Genomic DNA, 20,927 nt, shown 5'->3' with positions numbered 1-20,927 from the left:
TATTGGCCTCAGTTGCCAATAGGAAAAAGAGCTTCATTTAAGTTGTGATAGACACAATTAGACTAGCATCCCAGATGTGGGCCAGTTACAGTGAGACTAATAGATCCTTTAATCTGAGCACTATTATATCTATTAAAATACTGTAAGAGCCTTTTGGCTTAGCATCATGCTTGATTCATGGGTTACTTAAAAATCAACAAAAACTTCCCAGTATCTGATACTGCATAGTGATTAATAGCAGGAATTCTAAAAACAAATTGGGTTAGGATCACAACTCCATGTCTTTACTACCTGTTTAGCCTTAAACTCTTAAAATCACTTAAAATTCTGTACTTCAGTTTGTCCTCTGTAAAATTAAGATAAAAATACTGTCTCATAATTTTCCCCCAAGACAGTGTGTAGCGATATGCAGTCCCAGCTGCCTTCAAACTTTCCAGCCTCATGCATCAGCCCACCCCCTCCCAGTACTAGGATTGCAGGTGTGTGCCACCATGCCTACCTTATAGGGTTATTGTGAGAATGAAATGAATCGATCAGTGTATGTCAAGTGCTTAGAACACCTGGCGCACGGTAAAAAGTACAATGTAAATTTTAGCTATAATCATTACAGTAAGCCCAACTCATTTGTGGATGTAGTACATGTGGTTTGATCAAGGATGGTCAAATGACTAAGTTTTAAAAAAATCGAAAGAAATTTCAAAAGATTGGCAGAGTGGCTTCAGTGGTAGAGTGCCTGCCAAGCAAGCACAAGATCCTGAGTTCAACACCCCCAGTACCACCAAAAACTGAAAAAAACCAAAAAACAACAAAAAAAGAAATTTCAGAGCAAAAATCAAAAATGTCTGCATGGCATTACACAGCTCAGCTGATGTGGAGAAGCTCTCAGTCAGTCCCGCATCATCATCACTTGTGTTTAAAGCATTGTGGGCTCTCCTAAGTGTTTCCTTGCTCTTAAATTTGTGAAAATATGCCTCCCCAAAAGCAAAGGGTGCCAAAAGATGAGGTAAACAGTGAATTTGCTTAATTTAAGTAACAAAGTGAAATCTGTTGAAAGGCGGCATTGGGAAAAAAAAAAGAATCAAGCATCTGCAGTGTAGCACTGAATTCCATGCATCTGAGCATTGGCGGGCTTTTCTCAACTGTGGTCTCCTTGGAACCATATACCCACATATATCAGGTGTCTCCTGTACTTATTTAGTCTACTCTATAACCAAGGTTCTGGCTTTTCATCTTTTACTTTTGAATAGCACTTAATGTTTTAACCTTTAGTGTCTTTGTATGGAGAGATTTGGTCCGGGCACCACTCAACCCTCCTATTCTTTCCTTCTCTCTTTAAATATATTCACCAAATCACATAACTCCCTCCCTCAGGATATGAAAAAAGGTCCAGGAAAATGCATGTGTTTTACATAGCAGGGAAAACTGAGTCATTATCACACTAAATAACTCCCTAATCTAGTGAATTAATGTAGGTTTTGGTGCTGTCCAGGGCAATGAGGAAATAGGGTTAGCATGGAAGTACCCTGTGGGGAAGGATCAACCCAGCAGTACTGTGTACCCAGCCTGAATGGGAGGGAAGCTGTACAGCCACGATTTCTCTTAGCTTTATGACTGTCCTCAAAGGAGGGGTGCTTCCCTGTTCTACTGAAGAGAAAGCCTGCTCAGTAGTCAAGTAACAAACATTCCCCCAAACAAAGAGCTAATAACAGAAAGGGTTTGTACCTAGTGTGTCTGATTGGGTAGTGGAAGTGTCTCAAAGTCTAGAGGTCATCTGATGAGCAAATTTAATCTGTTTTTGTGTGTGTGTGTGTGTTTTCTAGAGTTCAGACCGTTTTTTTAGGCATCTTTAACCATAAACTGTACACTCAGTGATTGACAAAGTGGGTCTGTGTTACTTTCAAATATAAACCTGATACATTTCATTCTCTGTGTTGCTGTTTATGAGCCAGATAACTATACAAAAGCAGTGATAAGACCTTAGAAGTTTGTTGGGACTTGGAATGGAAATGGCAAAGTGCCTGGCCTGAGATTCTTGAACTGTACTCGGAAGAAAGGGGAATAGTGGCTTTTGGGAGTTGGGAGTTCTCTAGAGTGTCACTAAAAACACCTCCAGGGATGGGGAATGGATAGCTCAATGATAGAGCACTTGCCTAGCATTCAAAAGGCTCAATGCCTAGTATTCAGGAAAAAAAAAAAAAAATCCCAAAAACAAAACCCAAAAAACCTGTTCTTGACTTCTTTCTCTGAGTTCTACTTCCCAATAATTTGTACTTCTTTCATATATTTCAAATTTTGTCATGTTGGTAGGGAATGACAAGTTCTCTTATATCCTGATACTCATTTTCACAAGGAAGAATTGGTTTCTGACTTTAAAGCAAACCTATTATTTGTAATTGAACATATTTGGACATTTGTAATAATTTGTTTCAGATTAGATATTCAAGTGTTAATAGTTTTGTCTTTTTAAGAAATCAAAACTGGGCTGGTGGCATGACTCAAGTGGTAGAGCACCTGCCTTGCCAAATGCAAGACTGACTTCAGTACTAGGAAAAAAAAAAAAAGAAATCAAAAGTAGATTTATATATAGACTTCATATTATAGACTTATCTAATCTAATCTTAACCCTTATAAAGGTACTATTAGACTTAGAAGCAATAAAATTATGTTTCCTATATAAGTGTGTTTATTTTGAATTATCTTTCATTTGAAATTTCAGTCTTAATGTATAATTATAAATGGTTAAATTGTGAATAGCTAAGTAGTTAAAGCTATAGTACATAAATGTGAACTCCTTGCCATCCATTATACAGTTTATCCTACAGTGAAATTTTATGAAGGTTGTATTTTCTTACTTTTTCTCATTTTTTCCTTCCTAATCTACTTTAAGGAGTTTGTACCTATCTCAGATTATTTCTGGAATTTGATATGATAAGAATAAATAAATATCACAAATTAAATTCTTCTGGAAGTATAGCTTAAGTGATAGAGCACCTGCCTAGCAAACATGAAGTCCCGAGTTTAAACTCTAGTACCACCAAAAAAAAAAAAAAAAGAAAAAGAAAAAGAGAAAAACAGATCCATTGGGTGTTGGTGACTGAAGCCTGTAGTCCTAACTACTTGGGGGTAGTGAATAGGAAGTTTGCTTTTTGAGGCCTGCAAGGGAGTACGTGTGTGTGGGGGACTATGTTCATGAGACTCCATCCCAACTTAAAAAAAAAAAAAAAACTGGGCTGAGGGTGCATGCCTGTCATCCTAGCTATATGGGAAGCATAAATAGGACCATGGTTCAGGCCAGCCTGGGCCTAAAGCAAGACCCTATCTCAAAAATAATCAGAGAACCATAGAGTGCTTGACTAGCAAGATGGGGTCTTGCAAACTGTTTGTCCTAGCTGATCTTGAACCATGATCCTCCCAACCTCAGACTTCCAAGTAGTTAGGGTTACAGGCTGGGCCATGGTGCCTGGCCAAATAGTTCTTTTGTGGCCTTTAAACAAAAATTTCAGTTGGGCGCTGGTGGCTTATGCCTGTGATACTAGTGACTCAGGAGGCAGAGATCAGGAGGAGCCAGCTCCAGGCAAATAGTTCACAAGGCTCTATTTTGAAAACACCCATAACAAAAAAAGGGCTGGTAGAGTGGCTGAAGGTGTAGGCTCTGAGTACAAGCCCCAGTACCACAAAAAAAAAAAAAAAAAAAAAAAAAAAAATTGTTTCCTATATCACAAACTTTAAAAGCATATGAGACTATGTTCATATTGAAATAACGTGAAGAAATTGTAGTTCTGTATAGTAGATGGTGGAATATGGGTGATTTTTAAAAATTTTGTTTTTAATGATCGTGTCTTGCTCTATTAGTCCAGGCAGGCCTCGAACTCACCATCCTCCTGCCTCAGCCTTGTAAATGTGACACCACACCTTGCACATATGATTTTATCTTTTATCTTATTTTTGGTATTTTTCTAAAATTTCCACAGTTAACATTATTACTTTTATCATCTTTGTAAAATGTCTTCTTAAAAAGACTGGTTCCTATAGAAATGACTACAGGTATTTTTCTTTGTCACTTTATACCTCAGTTGCCTTAGTCACTGGGTCTTTCTGATAGCAAAGAGGAACTTAGTGTAAACATCGGATAAAATATGTGTATGCATAATTTAAAATATAGGTATTTTCAGTATAAAGCGTGGGCAAGTCCAAAGAAGAATCTCGTGACATATTGCAAGGTGGAACAGAAATTATCTTTAGATCAGTTTCTGTTCTGGGTTATCGTGTATACCTGCTTTTCATTCATGTCTTCACCTTCTTTTGTCCCATTGTAAATCCACTGGTGCATAGTATGAAATTTAAGTCTTAATTTAGAAAGCTTTATGAAGTGATGTAATTAATCCCTTTCATAAGTGACCCCTGGGTTCCTCAACATATCCATTTGTTTCTTTAGATTGAAGTATGTGAATGAGAACTATGACTTTGAACAAACTTTTTAAGTAATTGTACACTAATGAGTTCCTTATTTGACAACAGTTATTTGCCTTACGACTTGTTGGTAGGTTATCCCCCAAGGTGCTGAGAAATTCCTGTTTTGAAAAGTTCAGAAAGCCTTTGGTAATTTCTGTTTCATTTTCCTTTTTCATTTCTCTTCAGCTATAGAAGATAGTATTAACCTTTACCTTTCCTTTGTACATTAATGTTTATGATCTGCTAATTTAAACCTAGTAGATGCTGTGAGAGAAGAAAGCCCTCATAGTGCTCTATGCCAGCCACTGTGCAGACAGACTTTACTTCTCTCCTATTACACTGAGAATAGTACTTGGTACTCAGATTGTTGTGCAAATCACCTTGTTTGTTCTAAGATTCAGTGAAGTGGTTATTAAACTACAGGCTTAGGATTTTTTCATAGTTAAGAAATACCTCAGCCGGGTGCTGGTGGCTCATGCCTATAATCCTAGCTATTCAGGACAAAGAGAGCAGGATATCATGGTTCGAAGCCAGCCTGGGCAAATAGTTCACGAGACCCCTATCTTGAAAAAACCCTTCATGAAAAAGGGCCGGTGGAGTGGCTTAAGGTGTAGGCCCTGAGTTCAAACCCCAGTACTAAAAAAAAAAAAAAAGAAATACCTTACTTTGAACTCAGTGGAAGGCAGGTGTGGTAGTGTATGCCCGTCATCCCAGCACTCAGGAGACTGAGGCAGCAGGATCAGAAGTTGGGAGGCCAGCCTGTGCTATGTAGCAAGACCTTGTCTCAAAAAAAAAAAAAAAAAAACTTAGTGGAGTTCTTTAGATTAACTTGTTTGTTTTTGTACCACCAGGGATTGAACCGTGGGCTAGGCACTGTACCACTGAACTACATCTCTAGCCCCTAGGTTAATTTGTAATTTGAAAAAGTAGAATTGAGATTGTGAAAACAAGTGGACTCTGATTTTTTTTCCCGGTGAAACAGTTGTAGCAAAGCCAATTGGCAATGATTTTCCTAGACAATTTGGCTAGTCATCTTAATGGTATGCTGTCCTTGGTTAGGATATTGGGTCTGCTTGCTGCCTGGCTGCTGTGAATTAAATTTGGTTTGTAACTAAGCAGCCTATAAGGAAATCACTATTGACACTGCTGTTTTAGACCATCACCTGGTTCTTTGACTTTAATTTAGAGTAATTTTTCTCTCATGTCGGATAGTGTTACAGTGTTACCTATGGTGATTAGACGAAGAGGTAAAATACAAAGTCGGTCATCCTTGGTGCTTTAATTTTATAGAAAAAAAATTACTAGCTGATCTCTGGTTTAAGAAGTAGAACAGTTATTAGACCATTTACTAGCCCTCCTTTGTCTCTAAAACATCCAAATAGCAACAATAGAACAAGCCTCTGAATTATGGGCTAGAAATTAATCAGGTTTTGACAACTTATAATTTTTTTTTACATTATGTTAGTTTGAAAATGTAAATGTGCACATCTGATTCCAGTGTTCTGCTATAATTCACAAGATGTAGTGGGATGCAGTTTTATGGTTTTAACTTAGAACTTTAGGGAGTTCCAATGACTCTAGGGATACAATGACGCTGCATTTGTATCCAAGATACACAATTAAATAGTCTATTTTTAAAAATTTAATGTATAACACTGGAACTTACTATGGCAAGCAGGTAACTCTTTCTTTAAGCTCTTAATTAGGAGAGCCATAGCTTTTTGGTTACGTGATCTGGAGGAATAATGTCCAATAAAAATAGAACATTTTCTAGTAGTCATATTAAAAAAAAGATGAAATGAACAGAATAATTTTAATAATATATTTTACTTATCCCAGCATATCAAAAATATTATGTCAATATTGAAATGTTTTATTTTCTTTGTTTTCTATTTTTTTAAACTAAGTCTTCAAATCCAGCATATCTTGTTTTTTTTTGGCACTACTAGGGTTTTGAACCCAGGATCTTGTGCTTGCTAGGCAGGCTGTCTACCACTTGAGCCAGATTCCCAGCCCTTTTTTGCTTTAGTTATTTTTCAGGTACAGACTGGCTTCAGACTGCAATTCTCCTATTTGCAGTTCTCCTACCTGAGGCCTCCTGAATAGCTGGGATTGCAAGTGTGTGCCACCATATCCAGATATATTGGTTGAGACAGGGTCTTGCTAACTTTTTGCCTCGCCTGGCCTTGACCCTCAATCATCTCTATCTCCACCCCTACACTGGTCAGCATATCTGGTCACATGTTCATTGCTCAGTGGTCACGTGGTTAGTGTCTACCATGCTGAACTATGGACTGTTGTTTCATTATATTCTCGTTTAGTAGAATCTACATACATTGGAATACAAATTTCTATGCTAATCAAGTCCTGAGAAACATAAGGCAGATCATGAAGCTTTTAGGCCATGAGGTAGTTTTAACTTAGCATAATGTGAAGATTACAAAAGAGATCTAATGGCTTTGGTTTCTTCCTGAGGTTATTATGTGTCATAGTTAAAGTGCTTCAGCATGGTTGTGCTTTTATTCTAGCTAGTGTTTTGTGTATGTGTACTACACCTTAGTCTTTGACTCTTTCTTGTAGATATTTTTAGATCTGAAGATTATTTGGTCTGTACAGACATTTCTATGACTCAAACTATTCAGAAAGAGGACTAAAAGTAATTAGCCTGTTGGTTTCTCATTGCTGAACATTTCAGCAATAGTCAGGAACTGTGGACAACTTGTATACCTTGTATCCCTTCTACCTCATCCCAGATTTATATAAACAACAAAATTACTTTGTACTAAGTGGGAGAATCCCAGGCACACTCCCACTTACCCTCTTAAACCTCTAGTGTCAGAATTAGCTCTTGGTCCTCCCTGAACATCTACATTCTACATTTTGGTCATGCAGTGGGTTTTCTGTGTTTACCTAAAAGAAGTGTGGGGTATAGGTCACAACACACACCTGTAATCCTAGCACTCAGGAGACTGAGGCAGGAGGATTGTGAGTTCGAGGCCAGCCTGTGGTGTATAGCAAGACCTTGTCTCCAAAAACAAAAGCAGTGTGGGGTGGAAAGAAAGGAACTGACATTTGTTGAGCATCTGTTAGGTGCTATGTGCTGAATCAGAGGCATTAGCGATACTATCTCAGTAGCCCTGATGGGTGGAAATATCTCTATTTTACAGATGAGGAAATAGAAATCTGGAAGTTAAGGGATTTTTCAGCTTTGGTACATAGTGGATCCTAGCACTTGACATGTGTCTACTTGCATCTCAGTTTAAAAGAAGCTAAGATGTTTCAGAGGTAGAAATTGGAGTGTGTATAGATTGTTCAAACTTGGGAAAAACATGCAGGATCCTTCCCGAAGGATCCCTGATCACACACCCTACATCTGTGTTGGGTAAATGGGGTATTTCCAGATTGTTTACCCGTACTGGGGCTTGTAGTGACCATACAAACTCTTTGACTTGCAGTTGGGACCCCTGAGTCCAGCAGGATGGCCCAATGGAATCAGTTACAGCAGCTTGACACACGGTACCTGGAGCAGCTTCATCAGCTGTACAGCGACAGCTTCCCAATGGAGTTACGGCAATTTCTGGCACCTTGGATTGAGAGTCAAGATTGGTACGTCCTTCTTGGGGAATTCCCTGAACTGTTAACTCTGGCTTGAACCGAGATACATAATCTGTTCCAGCTTCATGCTTTGCTAACCGTTTCATCAAAAAAACAGGTGATGGGGAAAATGAGATCAGAGGATCAGAGGTAATGCTAATGTTGTAAAGCATTTTCTGTATTATAAGGGCAGATGTATAACTCTCTTTTGGCACACTAAAACAACCTGCTTGGTGGTAGAAGTACAGGTGGCTCACGCCTGTAATTCTAGCTACGTAGGAGGTGGAGATCAGAAGGATCGTGGTTTGAAACCAGCCCAGGCAAATAGTTTGTGCGACCCTATTTTAAACAGGCTGGTGGAGTGGCTCAAGTGATAGAATGCCTGTTTAGCAAGTGTGACTTCAAACCCCACTACCGGCAATAACAACAACAAGAATTGATTTGGATCTCATTTACTTGGGGATTCTCTGTGTATTCTGATACTTCAGAGATGAGGTAGAAGTATTTTTTAATCTGAGAATGCCTTCATAGTTAGAAGTTTTGGTCCACACATGTAGTTTCCGTTTAATTAAAGGAAGGAGACATGGAGCAAGAGAAATAGATTCCTTTCACAGAGAAAATGATGGCAACTATTTCCTTCACCTTAATGTACTCAGGTTCACCTATTAATTTTGGTCTAATTCAGGTCTATGTTAATGTGACCTAATTTTTCCAGAATACTACCTTGACTTGGTGAAGGACCAAGGAGATGATTCAGAGATGTTGGAGATAGGCTGTCCTAGCCTGGGATTACTTGTACTAATACACACTTATTCATACTAATCTCACAACAGACCTGACTGAAAATCTGAAGCAAAATAGCCTATCTGTCCATTTTGCTCAAATATTTTATACACACAGATTATGAGAGTGGCCAATTATTATCTGGAATCCTTGTTAATAATTATTAAATTGATGGTATGTATCTCATCATTGAGTAAAACCAGAAAATGATGAGTGGGCTATAGCATCAGGCTTGCCTTTTTTTTTCCCCCCTCAAAGTGATTTCTATGTGTGTGTGCACATAAGGGTCAGAATCATTTTTCAGTCTCCTTTTCCTAGGGCATATGCAGCCAGCAAAGAGTCACATGCCACACTGGTGTTTCATAATCTTCTGGGTGAGATCGACCAGCAGTATAGCCGCTTCCTGCAAGAGTCCAACGTTCTCTATCAGCACAATCTGCGAAGAATCAAGCAGTTCCTCCAGGTGCGATGGGAAATTGTGTAGAGACACTGGACCTGAGCAATAGCGTGTTAGCTTTCTTTCCTGGAAGTACTTCTTTCCTCATTTGACTAAATAATGAGAACCAGTTTTGTACTTTCAATCAAAGGAGAAGTACTTAGCCCTTTCTCAATTCTTTGTATCTTGGCCTTAAGCATCATTCCCGGAAATTCACTTCTCATGTCACAATTGAAGAATAAAGGGAGTGCTGTAATCTTAATCATATTATGTTAGCATGTTAATAATAACCTACTCCTCACAGGATCATGACTCTTAGTTTTAAATGTTGAAGGTTTGACCATAAATTGGATGTTCCTGGACAAAGTCGTTCACCTCCCTGTAAGACCAGGCCAGCACACTGTCCAAACATGCAGACTCATGTGCTTTCTCTCATTGTAATCACTTTTCTTCTTTCCTCCTTTTCCTGCTCCACTGTTTCAGCCAGGTTCTGAAGTCTTCAGTCCATTGTTTCATGTAGTGTATGTTCATGTGTGTATGCTAGGCAGAAATTAGTTTTAAGTAAGAAAAATACCGTCCATGTCTCCATGGTCTACTGCAGCTTTTCATTGTCTTTCTTTTCTACTTACAGAGCAGGTATCTTGAGAAGCCAATGGAAATTGCCCGGATTGTGGCCCGGTGCCTGTGGGAAGAGTCCCGCCTTCTGCAGACAGCAGCCACTGCAGCCCAGGTGAGATCAAAGAAGAAACAAAGCTCTGGCCTGGGAGAAATGGGAAGCCAAACAACTGTATAATGCAATAAATAATGAATTATTTAATATGCTAAAAAAGAAGGAAAAAACTTAAATAAACCCATAGGCATAAACCAACAGGCATAAAAATATATGGAAAAGCTGGTTGCCAGTGGCTCAAGTCTATTATCCTAGCTACTCAGGTGGCAGAGATCGGGAAGATTGAGGTTCAAAGCCAGCCCAATCAAATAGTTCACAAGACTCTATCTTGAAAAAAAACACCACCAAAAAGGGCTGTTGGAGTGGCTCAAGTGGTAGAACACCTGCCTACCAAGCATGAGGACTGGAGTTCAAATCCCAGTACCACCACCACCACCAGCAAAAAAACAACAAAAAAAATTTGAAAAAAAGACAAAGACCCATCAGGCACCAGTGGTTCATACCTATAATCCTGTTACCTGGAAGGCTGAGATCAGAAGGATAGTGATTTGAGGCCAGCTGGTGTACAAAAGTTCACACATTTCGCATTTATGTGTCTGATACTATTCTAGGCATTTGACACTAATTCTGCTTAGGTACTATTTATTATCATTCCCATTGGAGGAAGAGACAGAATATTGGCATAGCTCCCAACTCACCTGTTGATGAGAAGTTGGTTAGTTTCCACATTTAGCTATTGTGAATAATGCTGCTGTGAACATGGGTATTCTGGTTTTCTTATGTGTGTGGCAGTACTGGGGATTGAACTCATGGCCTTGAATGCAAGACCTGTGCTGTACCACTTGAACCATGTTCCCAGTACTATTGGTTTTAGTTTGTTTTTCAGACAGGGTCTTGTACTAACTTTGACTAGGCTAGTCTCAAATTGGTGATCCTCCTGTCTCTGCCTCCTGAGTGGCTGGGATTATAGGAATGAACCTCCATACCAGGCTCTTCTCTTCCTTTTATCATTATAATTATTATTATTATTATTATTACTATTTTGGAAATGCTGAGGTTTGAACTCTGGTCCTTACTACTTATTTCTTTTGAAAGTGAACCATGTAATGGGAAGATAGAAGAATGAACATCTAAATATAACCTAGGCAGTGGAAAAGGCATCACAGAGCGAGGGGGTAGTCTTTGAGCCAAGACTTAAAATATTTTTTGTTTTTGCCATATTGGGGATTGAACCAAGGGCCTTTTGCAATTGCTAAGCAAGCACTCTACCACTTGAGCTATGCCTCTCAGCCATAGTTAAGACTTAAGACTGAGGATAGTGCAGCAAGCAGAGGATGAGACAGAGTGCTCTGGGTAGAAAGAAGATCATGTTCAAAGTCAGAAACAAACGCACGTATTCCTGGGTGCAAGGTAGAAAGTTCAGCATCTAGCTGAGTGGGGGAAATAAGGTAGTCAAAGGCCACATGGAGGTGTTTAATTACTCATATCTAGCAACTGGGCCTTGGAAGAGAAGTTTACCACACGGGGCCAAACTGCTTCAGCTTGAATCCCACACCTCTGCCACTTGCTTAAGAAAACTATTTATTCTATCTCTTCCTCCAATGGGAATGGTAATAGTACCTACACTGCAAAATTAATTCATATGTGCCAAATGCCTAGAATAGTATCAGACACATAAATGTGAAATGTGTGAACTGTTTTCTGCTGCTGCTATGGCACCATCACCACTGTCACTGCTACTGTGAGAGATGGGGCCTTACTGAAGAATTTTAAGCAAAAAATTGACATGCTCAGATGTACACTCACAATTTGATACCCTGCAGACTGAGAAATTGGCAAGAAGGCCTTGCCTATGCATCACTAGGGTTTTATGTTGTGAGAACCTTTGTGTATTTGTCCTGTTCCCCAAAATAAAAATACCCAATTTAAGTCAATTTGAATAGACTCCAACTTTACCATGGGAGGTAGGAACACAAAAGGTACCCCAAGGATGTCCCAATCTTATTAGATCCAGGGTCTGAAAACTGACCATGACCCAAATCCAGCTGACTACTTGCTTTTGTTTTGTTGTGTTTCTTTGCCTTTTCTGGTTGTTTGTTTGTTTTAGAGACAGGGTTTCGCTGTGTTGCTCAGGCTGGCCCCAAATTCCTGGGATCAAGTGATCCTCCTGCCTCAGCCTCCCAAGAAGCTGGGACTTTAGGCATGAGCCCCTGCATCCAGCTTACTTTTGTAAATGAAGAGTTTTTTTTCTTCAGAACTCAGCCACATTGATTCATTTATGCATTATTATCTGTGACTGCTTTTGTGCCACAATGGTATGGCTGGATATTTGCTACGGAGACTATATGAACTAGAGTGCCAAAAATATTTACCACCTGGCCCTGAGAGAAGTTCACAATTTCTGATACAGAGCTATAAGTTGGGTATTTGTGGCCTTAACCCAGGCCTCGCTGTTATTTTCTGTTTACATCATGGCACATTCTTAAATGTGCAGCATCAGTAAAAGTACAAAGAGAAGAAAAGATGTAATCCTTGCTACTCAGGAGCTCAAAGGCTAACCGGGATTACAGGTACACAAACACTTAGAATGAGAACAACACAGGATGAAGTGAGTAATTGTGTCTAAGGAAGCTGAATAGGATTTCACAGCAGAGTGAACATCTGAGCCAAATCTGAAGGTGAATGAGCTCGGGTGAGCTCAGAGGCCTATACCAGGCTGAGTGAATGGTGAGTGGGAAGATGAAGTATGAAAGTGCACAGTCTGTGCAGGGTGGGTAGTTAGGGGTGACTAAAGTACAGGGAGGGAAAAGATTAAGTTGTTAGCAGATTGCATGAATATATTTGTGTACTGGGCTGAGATGTTTACACCTGGAAGGAGTAAAGAGCCAATAAGACATTTTTTTTTTTCCAGCATTGCTAGAGATCAAACCCTGAGCTTTGCACAAACTAGGCAAATGCTCTAGCAAAGAGCTACACCTCTAACCCCCAGCCCCTAATAAAGTCTTTACAAATAAAGGTATTAGAGACAGTCTTCTGTGGGTGATAACTTCTCCCATTTGGTGGGGCTAGGTTTTTGAACTCAAGGCATCATGCTTGCAAAGCAAGCACTCTACTGCTTGAGCCACAGCTCCTTGTTTTCTCCCTTTTAGTGCAGTACCAATTAAGAAACAGACAAGGGAATCAAATACAGATGACGATAGCAGCTGTGTTGTTGGTAGAACTAGACTGGAAAGCATGGCTTGAGCTGGTAACAATAGGGAGTTTCTAGAGCCTGTCCTCTGAGTTAGGACTTGGGTGGAGAAATGGGGTTTGTAAAGCTCACCTCTGCAGCTATCCATATAAAGCTTCAGAGACTGTAGACCAGTGTGCATTGAACACAGAGAAAGGAGGCTTCTAGAACTACTTCCAGAGACTAGGTCCTCACTTCTGCTCTAGGCATGTTCAGAAAGAAAGGAGTGAGGGGAGAGGCACCAACTTCAGTGCTGGACTCTTTAAAGATCTTGGTGTGCATGGTCTTTCGGTTTCACCAATCAGATGAGTCATTCCCACCACTGGGAGAGAAAGTGGGGTGGGGGTTGTATTTCCAAGACTTCTAAGAAGTTTGTGTTCTGTGGGTTTGGATAGATGTGGGAAGGGGAGAGAATGGATCCCTCTAAAACTGGCATGTTCAGACCTATTTTGGAGACTTCTGGTAGCAGTAGAGAATGCAGATTGGAATTGAGAGAGATTAGAAGCCAAGAGATTGACTGTTGGGATTTAAACTGAGCCCTTGACACAAGAGATCAATTTAAGAGATTACAGGGTATAGAGCTGGAGGGTTAGTTACAGTGTGAAATCGAGGAAGAAATCAGATGCCTGAGGATTTCTAACTGGGTTGATAACATCTTTCCTAGCTCACAGTGCTCCTTTGATTGCTATCTCTGTACTGGAGTCACTACTACACTGGCTTGTTCACTGTAGTGTTTACATGGTCTTTTCTGTTGCAAGATGTTTTTATTATTGTTCTTTGACAAAACCTATCACTTTGAAATTTCATGGGATAATTGGTCTTTTCAAGGTGTCAGCCTTTCCTTCTTCCCTGGGAGATTATCTGTGGATTCAGACTTTCATCCCCGGGGCAGGATGTTTTTTTATTTCATGGAAATAGATTGCACACCATGTTTAAATAGCCATTGACATCTGCTATCATCATTCATTCTCTATTTGTTTTCATGGTGCCAGGGATGGAGCCCAGGGCTTCCCCCATGTAAGTACATGCTCTACCACTGAGCTACAGCCCTAGCCCATTCTGAATTTTTTAAAAATACACTTACCCAGGAACTGTTTGATGACAGAGACCATGTCTTATGTCAGCATATGGACGGTACAGAGTGGGTATACAGTGTGATCTGTTGATAAAAAGCCAGTGACACAGGTACACTAATGTGAGGGTTTCCTCTGCACCCACCCATAGTACCACTGCTGGTGGTGGCATCACTTGCCAAGCAGGAGGGATAAGTAGGGTGGGACTGAGACTTGATGGGGCTGTTCCTCTTGCCATATTCCATGCGTTCACATGAGTGTTCACCCTCTTTTTGTCAGCAAGGGGGCCAGGCCAACCACCCTACAGCTGCTGTGGTGACAGAGAAGCAGCAGATGCTGGAGCAACACCTTCAGGATGTTCGGAAGCGCGTACAGGTGAAGTGGGCCTCAGTCAGGAGCTTAGCATGGGGGTCTTGCATATACCTTTTCATTCTTTTCAACAACTTTCTTTGCCTCTCTTCAAGGAAACCTCTTTTCTCTTCTTCTTCCTCCTCCTCCTCCTCTTCTTCTTCTTCTTCTTCTTCTTTTCATTTTTTCTTTTTTTTTTCTTCTCTTTTCACTTCTGTTTTTGGTTTGTTTGTTTTAAACAGGATTTAGAACAGAAAATGAAAGTGGTAGAGAATCTTCAGGATGACTTTGATTTCAACTATAAAACCCTCAAGAGTCAAGGAGGCAAGTGAATATTAGAAACATTTAAATTTGTAGAAAGTGAGTCTGTGTAATTGAGTTTAAGGACTTGTTTGTCTTGACTCTGCGTTTAGACTTTCTGGTGGGGAGTGATGGGGCTCCTGGCACTCTGGCACTTGCCTTTTTGTTTGTTGGTTTTTTTTTGAGTCAAGTCTCACTGTGTAGCCCAGGCTGGCCTTGAACCTGTTGTCTTCCCGAGGCTGGGATTATAGGTATGAACTGCTATCCTGGGCTCTGAGCCTTATATAGAAGGCTGGGAATTCCAGCTGGTCAAGGAGTCTTTCCTTCCCTCACAGACATGCAGGATCTGAATGGAAACAACCAGTCTGTGACTAGGCAGAAGATGCAGCAGCTGGAACAGATGCTCACAGCACTGGACCAGATGCGGAGAGTAAGTGCCTTGGACTGCTTCCCCTGGTGTCAGGCACCTCTCGTGACACAACTTGACTAGTTTCTAATAAGTTCCTTCTCTGGAACTGGCTAAAGATTGTGGTTAGAGACAGTCTGGGGAAATGTTTTCTGACTTTGTTTTGGTTTCCAACCAGAGCATCGTGAGTGAGCTGGCAGGGCTTTTGTCAGCAATGGAGTATGTGCAAAAAACTCTCACGGATGAAGAGTTGGCTGACTGGAAGAGGCGACAACAGATTGCATGCATTGGAGGCCCTCCCAACATCTGCCTGGATCGTCTGGAGAACTGGTAAGAGATGCAAGAAATACTTTTTATTTCCTTCTAGAAAGCTGCCTTGAATCGTGGTCATAACCACAGAGCTGGTACCATTGCTCTTTCTCTGTCTTTAAAAATTTTTTTTTGTGGTGCTGGGGATGGAACCCAGGCCTTGGGCATCCTAGCTCTACTCTTGAGCTATAATGCAGTTCAAATTGGTATCTTTAATGTGGGGATTTTTCACATACTCAAATATAGTCCAAGAGTTAAAGTTTTTACGTCATTTGGACAACTTTTAAATCAAAGTATATTTATATTACTATATTTAAAAAATATTTAATAATTTAAATATTACTTTTGGTTTCATTATATTTAGCACATAGACTAAAATTTTTTTTTTTTGTGGCACTGGGTTTGAGTTCAGGGCCTCATGTTTGCTAGGGAAGTGCTCTTAGCTTGAGCCACTCCACCAGTCCTAAAGAGAAAAATCTTTTTTTCTTTTTTTTTTTTTTTGGTGGGACTGGAATTTGAACTCAGTGTTTCAAGCTTGCAAAACAGGTGTTCTACCCCTTGAGCCATGCCTCCAATTCCCTAAGTTTTTAATTCCAGTTATTTCAGTAATCTAACACAACACATGATAGTGTTGTGGTACTGGGGTTTGAACTCAGGGTTCACACTTGCTAGGAAGGTGCTCTACCACTTGATCCACACCCCTAGTCCACAATATATGCAAAAAAGGGGAAAGTTCAAATATAGACAGTGAATAAAGAGGAGAAAAAAATTTTACAATTCAGTCATTAATTGCCACCAGTAGTTAACATTTTGGTGGCCATCACTCTCCTTGTCTGTCATTATGTATACAGTATACATATATAAAGATAGAAACCCATAGTTTTATATTAGCAGACTCATTCATTGTTTTTTTTGTTTTGGCTATGCTGGGGATAGAACCCAGGGCCTTAGCATGCTAGGCAAATACTCTACCAGTTAGCTACACCTTCCACCCTCCAGCTCATTCCTCATGTGCTCATTTAATCTGCTCTTTTACAAATTCCATTCATCCAGCAGGTCTTTCTTGAGCACCCTTCATGTGCAAGGAGCAAAAGAGCTTAAACTAGGAGAAGCTTGAGTGAGGGGGAACCATGAATCATGAAAGTAAATACTTAGGACAAGTCTATGTGGAATGCCTGTCTGTTTCTATCTTCTCTAAGCCTGAGTGCTGTTAATTCCCCGAACACAGTTTTATTTATTTATTTATTTAGCGGTACTGGGGCTTGAACTCAGGGCCTACACCTTGAGCCACTCCATCAGCCCCTTTTTTGTAAAGGGTATTTTCAAAATAGGGTGTTAATGAACTATTCACCTGGACTGGCTTCAAACCACAATCCTCCTGATCTGTGCCTCCTGAATAGTTAGGATTACAGGCATGAGCCACTGGCACTGGCTTGAACACAGTTTTAAATGCTTCCCAATCAGGGAATCAAGAAGTTTAAGTTTTGGTAGTAGGAAGATGGAGGTGCCACAGGGAGTAGGGGCTCAGAAACCCCTACCACTTTACTCTTCCCCTGCTTTCACCTTTTCTCTTCTAAGGGATTGATCAAGCTTGTGTGGATAATGAGCTGTAGAGCAGCCCAAGACTTCTTGGGTTGTCCAATTTCTGTATTTCCCAGTTTCACATTTTGGTTCATGGACAAGTTAGGATGAGGCTAGCAAGGACAAATTCCATCTTTCATATTCTCTATATCTGGGCTTGAGAGCTTTCACATTTCACCAGTAACTCCATCAATGCCTCTTTCATGTCTTCCTTTATGTCCAGCCCCTCTTGGAAATTTGAAATTTTAGGAAGAGGCTATATTTTTAAAAGACAAAATGAATTCCTTTTTTCTTACTTAATGTCACTGAACCATATACCTAAAGCAATTAAAATGGTCATTTTTATGCTGTGTGTATTTTACCACAATAAAAGAAAATTGTCCTTCATTGTTTTAGGGGACTACTTCTTCCTTCTTCTTCTTGAGCCATGGTCTCACCAGGTAGCCCAGGCTGGCCTCGAACTTGTAGGCTGGCTGGAATTCAAGATTCTCCTGCCTCCGTCTACCCAAGTGCTGGATTCTAGATGTGTGCCACACACCCAGCTAGGGGGCTTCTTAGTGGTGTTTATATCTAAGGTAGTCCTTTCTCTGCTTCACCTGTACACACTCATTTAGGTAACTTATAACTTTCTTGTTTTATTGGCAGGATAACCTCATTAGCAGAATCTCAACTTCAGACCCGCCAACAAATTAAGAAACTAGAGGAGTTACAGCAAAAAGTTTCCTACAAAGGGGACCCCATCGTACAGCACCGGCCAATGCTGGAGGAGAGAATTGTGGAGCTGTTTAGAAACTTAATGAAAAGGTAGCTTAGAATCCTTATCCCCTTCCTATATCCAAAAAAAAAAAAATCATGTACTCTTGCAAGAGGTTGCCTGACTTCAAAGGAACAGAATGAAGACTGGTCACCACTGCAGCATGTGACACACTGTCCTTTTCCCTTCCAGTGCCTTTGTGGTTGAACGGCAACCCTGCATGCCCATGCATCCTGACCGGCCCCTAGTCATCAAGACCGGTGTCCAGTTTACCACTAAAGTCAGGTGGGCCGCCGCGGCACTTCCGCTTTAGATGAAGCTTTTATTGAGGTTCACTTTTAGGGCCAGAACAGAGTTAGTGGCCAAGGTTGTTCTTTTTTGTTGTTGTTGTTTTGGGTTTTTTGTTATGTGTTTTTGGTTTTTGAGGTTGGGTTCTGCTATGTTGTCTAGGCTGGTCTTGAACTCATGAGCTTTAATGATCCCACCTCTGCTTCCTGAGTAGCTGGGACTGTAGGCACCATGCTTGACTTCAGGCAGGGCCATCCTTTCCAGGCTTCACAGCAGTCCTGTTGTGGGTATGGAATTTGTTGGCATGATATCAACTTGTTTTTTGATTCTCATGTCAAAATCAAAAGAACCATGATGTTTTCGAGGCTTCCTGGGCACATTCCTGTGATTACAGGCCTAGATTGTTAGGCCATATTTTTTCCTTCTGCCCTTCAGAAGGAGCAAAATAATGTCATACATTTTTAGTTCTACTCTCATTTGAGGGTTTTAAGGGAAAGAGAAAGACTTAGTAATGGGATAGCCGAAAGGCCCCAGGGAGGTGAGTATTGGGCCTGTAAGGCCCAGTCAGGTCAAACAGGTATGGGACAGTTTTCCCCTTATGTTGTGACATTTCCCTCCTCAGAGACCTCGTATGGGGTTGGGTTTCAAATTTAATAGGAAGAATACCAGATGCAGAGCATGTTCTTGTAATGCTTTTTAGTAAATGGTTTTTACTGTACTTTTTTGAATATTTCACAATTTTGTCCAAGTCCTTAGTTCTGAGGCATTTTTTTTTTTTTTTTGGTGTCTTTTGGCTCAAAGGGGTGATACTCAACTAAAGATCAAAGATGACCTTGGCTAGAAGAGGAATTTGGGATGTAATTTATTCAGCTCTCAGAAATGAGATGTTATGAATTTTATATAATTTGAACTAGAGTTTATGGGGGACAGCTTACTGCATTTTTTTTTTAATAACTAGATTTGTTTTTTTAAACAGGTTGCTGGTCAAATTTCCTGAGTTGAATTATCAGCTTAAAATTAAAGTGTGCATTGACAAGTAAGTATTCCTAAATTTAGCTCTTTTTTTTCTCAAATGAGGGATGGAGAAATGAGAATTTTGTGAAACAATATTTGATGTTAGAGCCTATTTCCATTCAGAGATCTTTGTAGTGTGAACAAATGTTTTCAAAAGCCTTACAGAGCCAGGTGCTGGTGGCTTACACCTATAATCCTAGCTACTTAGGGGGCAGAGATCAGAAGGACTGTGGCTCAAAGTCAGCCCAGACAAATAGTTCCACGAGACCCTATCTCGAAAAAACCCTTCATACACACACACACAAAAAAAAACATGCTAGTAGAGCGGCTCAAGGTGTAGGCCCTGAGTTCAAGCCCCAGTACCACACACACACACACACACACACACACACACACACACACACAGCCTTCAGTGCTTTGTCAATAGCATGCCTGAACCAAACCACAAAACTGGTGATACAGATTTGAACTGTGATGAAAGCTCTTATGACTGTCAGTCCCTTGTTTGTTTTTTTCCTTCCTTCCTCCCTCTCTCCCTCCCTCCTTCCTTTCCTCCTTCCCTTCTTCCCTCCCTCTTTCCCTCTCTCCCTTCTTTCTTTCCTTTTTTGCATGCTGGAGTTTGAACTCAGGGCCTACACCTTGAACAACTCCACCAGCCCTTTTTTGTGAAGGGATTTTTTTTCAGATAGGGTTTCTTGAACTAATACCCTGAGTTGGCTTCAAACTGTGATCCTCTTGATCTTAGCCTCCTGAGTAGCTAGGATTGCAGGTGTGAACAACTGGCACCCAGCCTTTATTTAGTTTTTTACTTCACCCCCAGTACCACTAAAAGAATGAAGGAATAAATAAATAAATACATCCATCCATACATAAATAAAATTTTCAGCAAAGATAGTAAACCTATTTATTTTTAAATTAAAATAATTTTAATTTATAGTAAAAAAACACTTACACTAAAATTTATTGTCTTACTCACATACATAGTTCAGTAGTATTAAGTATATCCACATGGTTGTGCAATAGGTTTCCAGAACATTTTCATCTTGCAAAACTGAAACTCTGTGCTTATTGAACAATTACTCCTCATATCCCCTTTCCTTTAGTTTCTGACAAAATTTTCCAAAAGTTTTTAAAAATAATAATAAGGGGTTGTAGTATGGGACATTGTCCTGCCATATATTAAAATGTATTAAAATCACAAAGTTCCAATTTCAAAATTAGTATTTTACAAGGACAAGAATAAACTGATTAATCATTGAAACAAAACCCGAAGTCTAGAAATAGACCTCAAGTTTAGATAAGGAATGAAAACAGGTCTAAAATGTTATCTCACCTGGGTGAGGAAAGGACAGCTTATTTGGTAAGTGGTTGTAGGATAACTTAGAATTGGGGATTCAACTCAAAAGTTAGAATTTTACTGCATACAGTCCATCAGAATAAATACTAGGTATATTTACATGTTGCCCAGGTACCTTCAGGGCATAGGTGAATAAATACATAATGTATGGTAAGACAAAATTATACAGCCCACTTTGGAAGAAAGTCTGGCAGCTTCCTATGATGCAGTGCCCATCCTTAGGCATTAACCCAAGAGAAATGAAAGCATCTGTACATGAATGTCCATTAACAGGTGAATGAATAAATGGAGTACTCATCAACTAAGGGAATAAGTTATTGATCAATGTGACAC

General features: G+C 40.0%; 1 protein-coding gene across 4 annotated transcripts in view; it reads left to right on the top strand.

Moving 5' to 3' along the window:
* The window catches only part of Stat3 (signal transducer and activator of transcription 3), a 54,953-nt gene that overhangs the window by 17,823 nt on the left and 16,203 nt on the right, over positions 1 to 20,927 (top strand). For all 4 annotated transcript variants that reach the window (XM_020165156.2, XM_020165154.2, XM_020165155.2 and 1 more), the window contains exons 2-11: positions 7,908 to 8,058; positions 9,148 to 9,292; positions 9,897 to 9,995; positions 14,517 to 14,612; positions 14,828 to 14,909; positions 15,221 to 15,315; positions 15,470 to 15,621; positions 17,827 to 17,985; positions 18,128 to 18,220; positions 19,200 to 19,259. In XM_020165156.2, coding sequence (XP_020020745.1) covers positions 7,931 to 8,058; positions 9,148 to 9,292; positions 9,897 to 9,995; positions 14,517 to 14,612; positions 14,828 to 14,909; positions 15,221 to 15,315; positions 15,470 to 15,621; positions 17,827 to 17,985; positions 18,128 to 18,220; positions 19,200 to 19,259 — 1,109 coding nt within the window. In that variant the 5' untranslated portion in view covers positions 7,908 to 7,930. The remainder of the gene's footprint in view (positions 1 to 7,907; positions 8,059 to 9,147; positions 9,293 to 9,896; positions 9,996 to 14,516; positions 14,613 to 14,827; positions 14,910 to 15,220; positions 15,316 to 15,469; positions 15,622 to 17,826; positions 17,986 to 18,127; positions 18,221 to 19,199; positions 19,260 to 20,927) is intronic.

Source organism: Castor canadensis, chromosome 11 (genome assembly GCF_047511655.1).
Source record: "Castor canadensis chromosome 11, mCasCan1.hap1v2, whole genome shotgun sequence".
NCBI classification, from domain to species: Eukaryota; Metazoa; Chordata; class Mammalia; order Rodentia; family Castoridae; genus Castor; species Castor canadensis.
The sequence above is the reverse complement of the archived record's forward strand: the minus strand, read 5'-3'. Positions and strand labels throughout refer to the sequence as shown.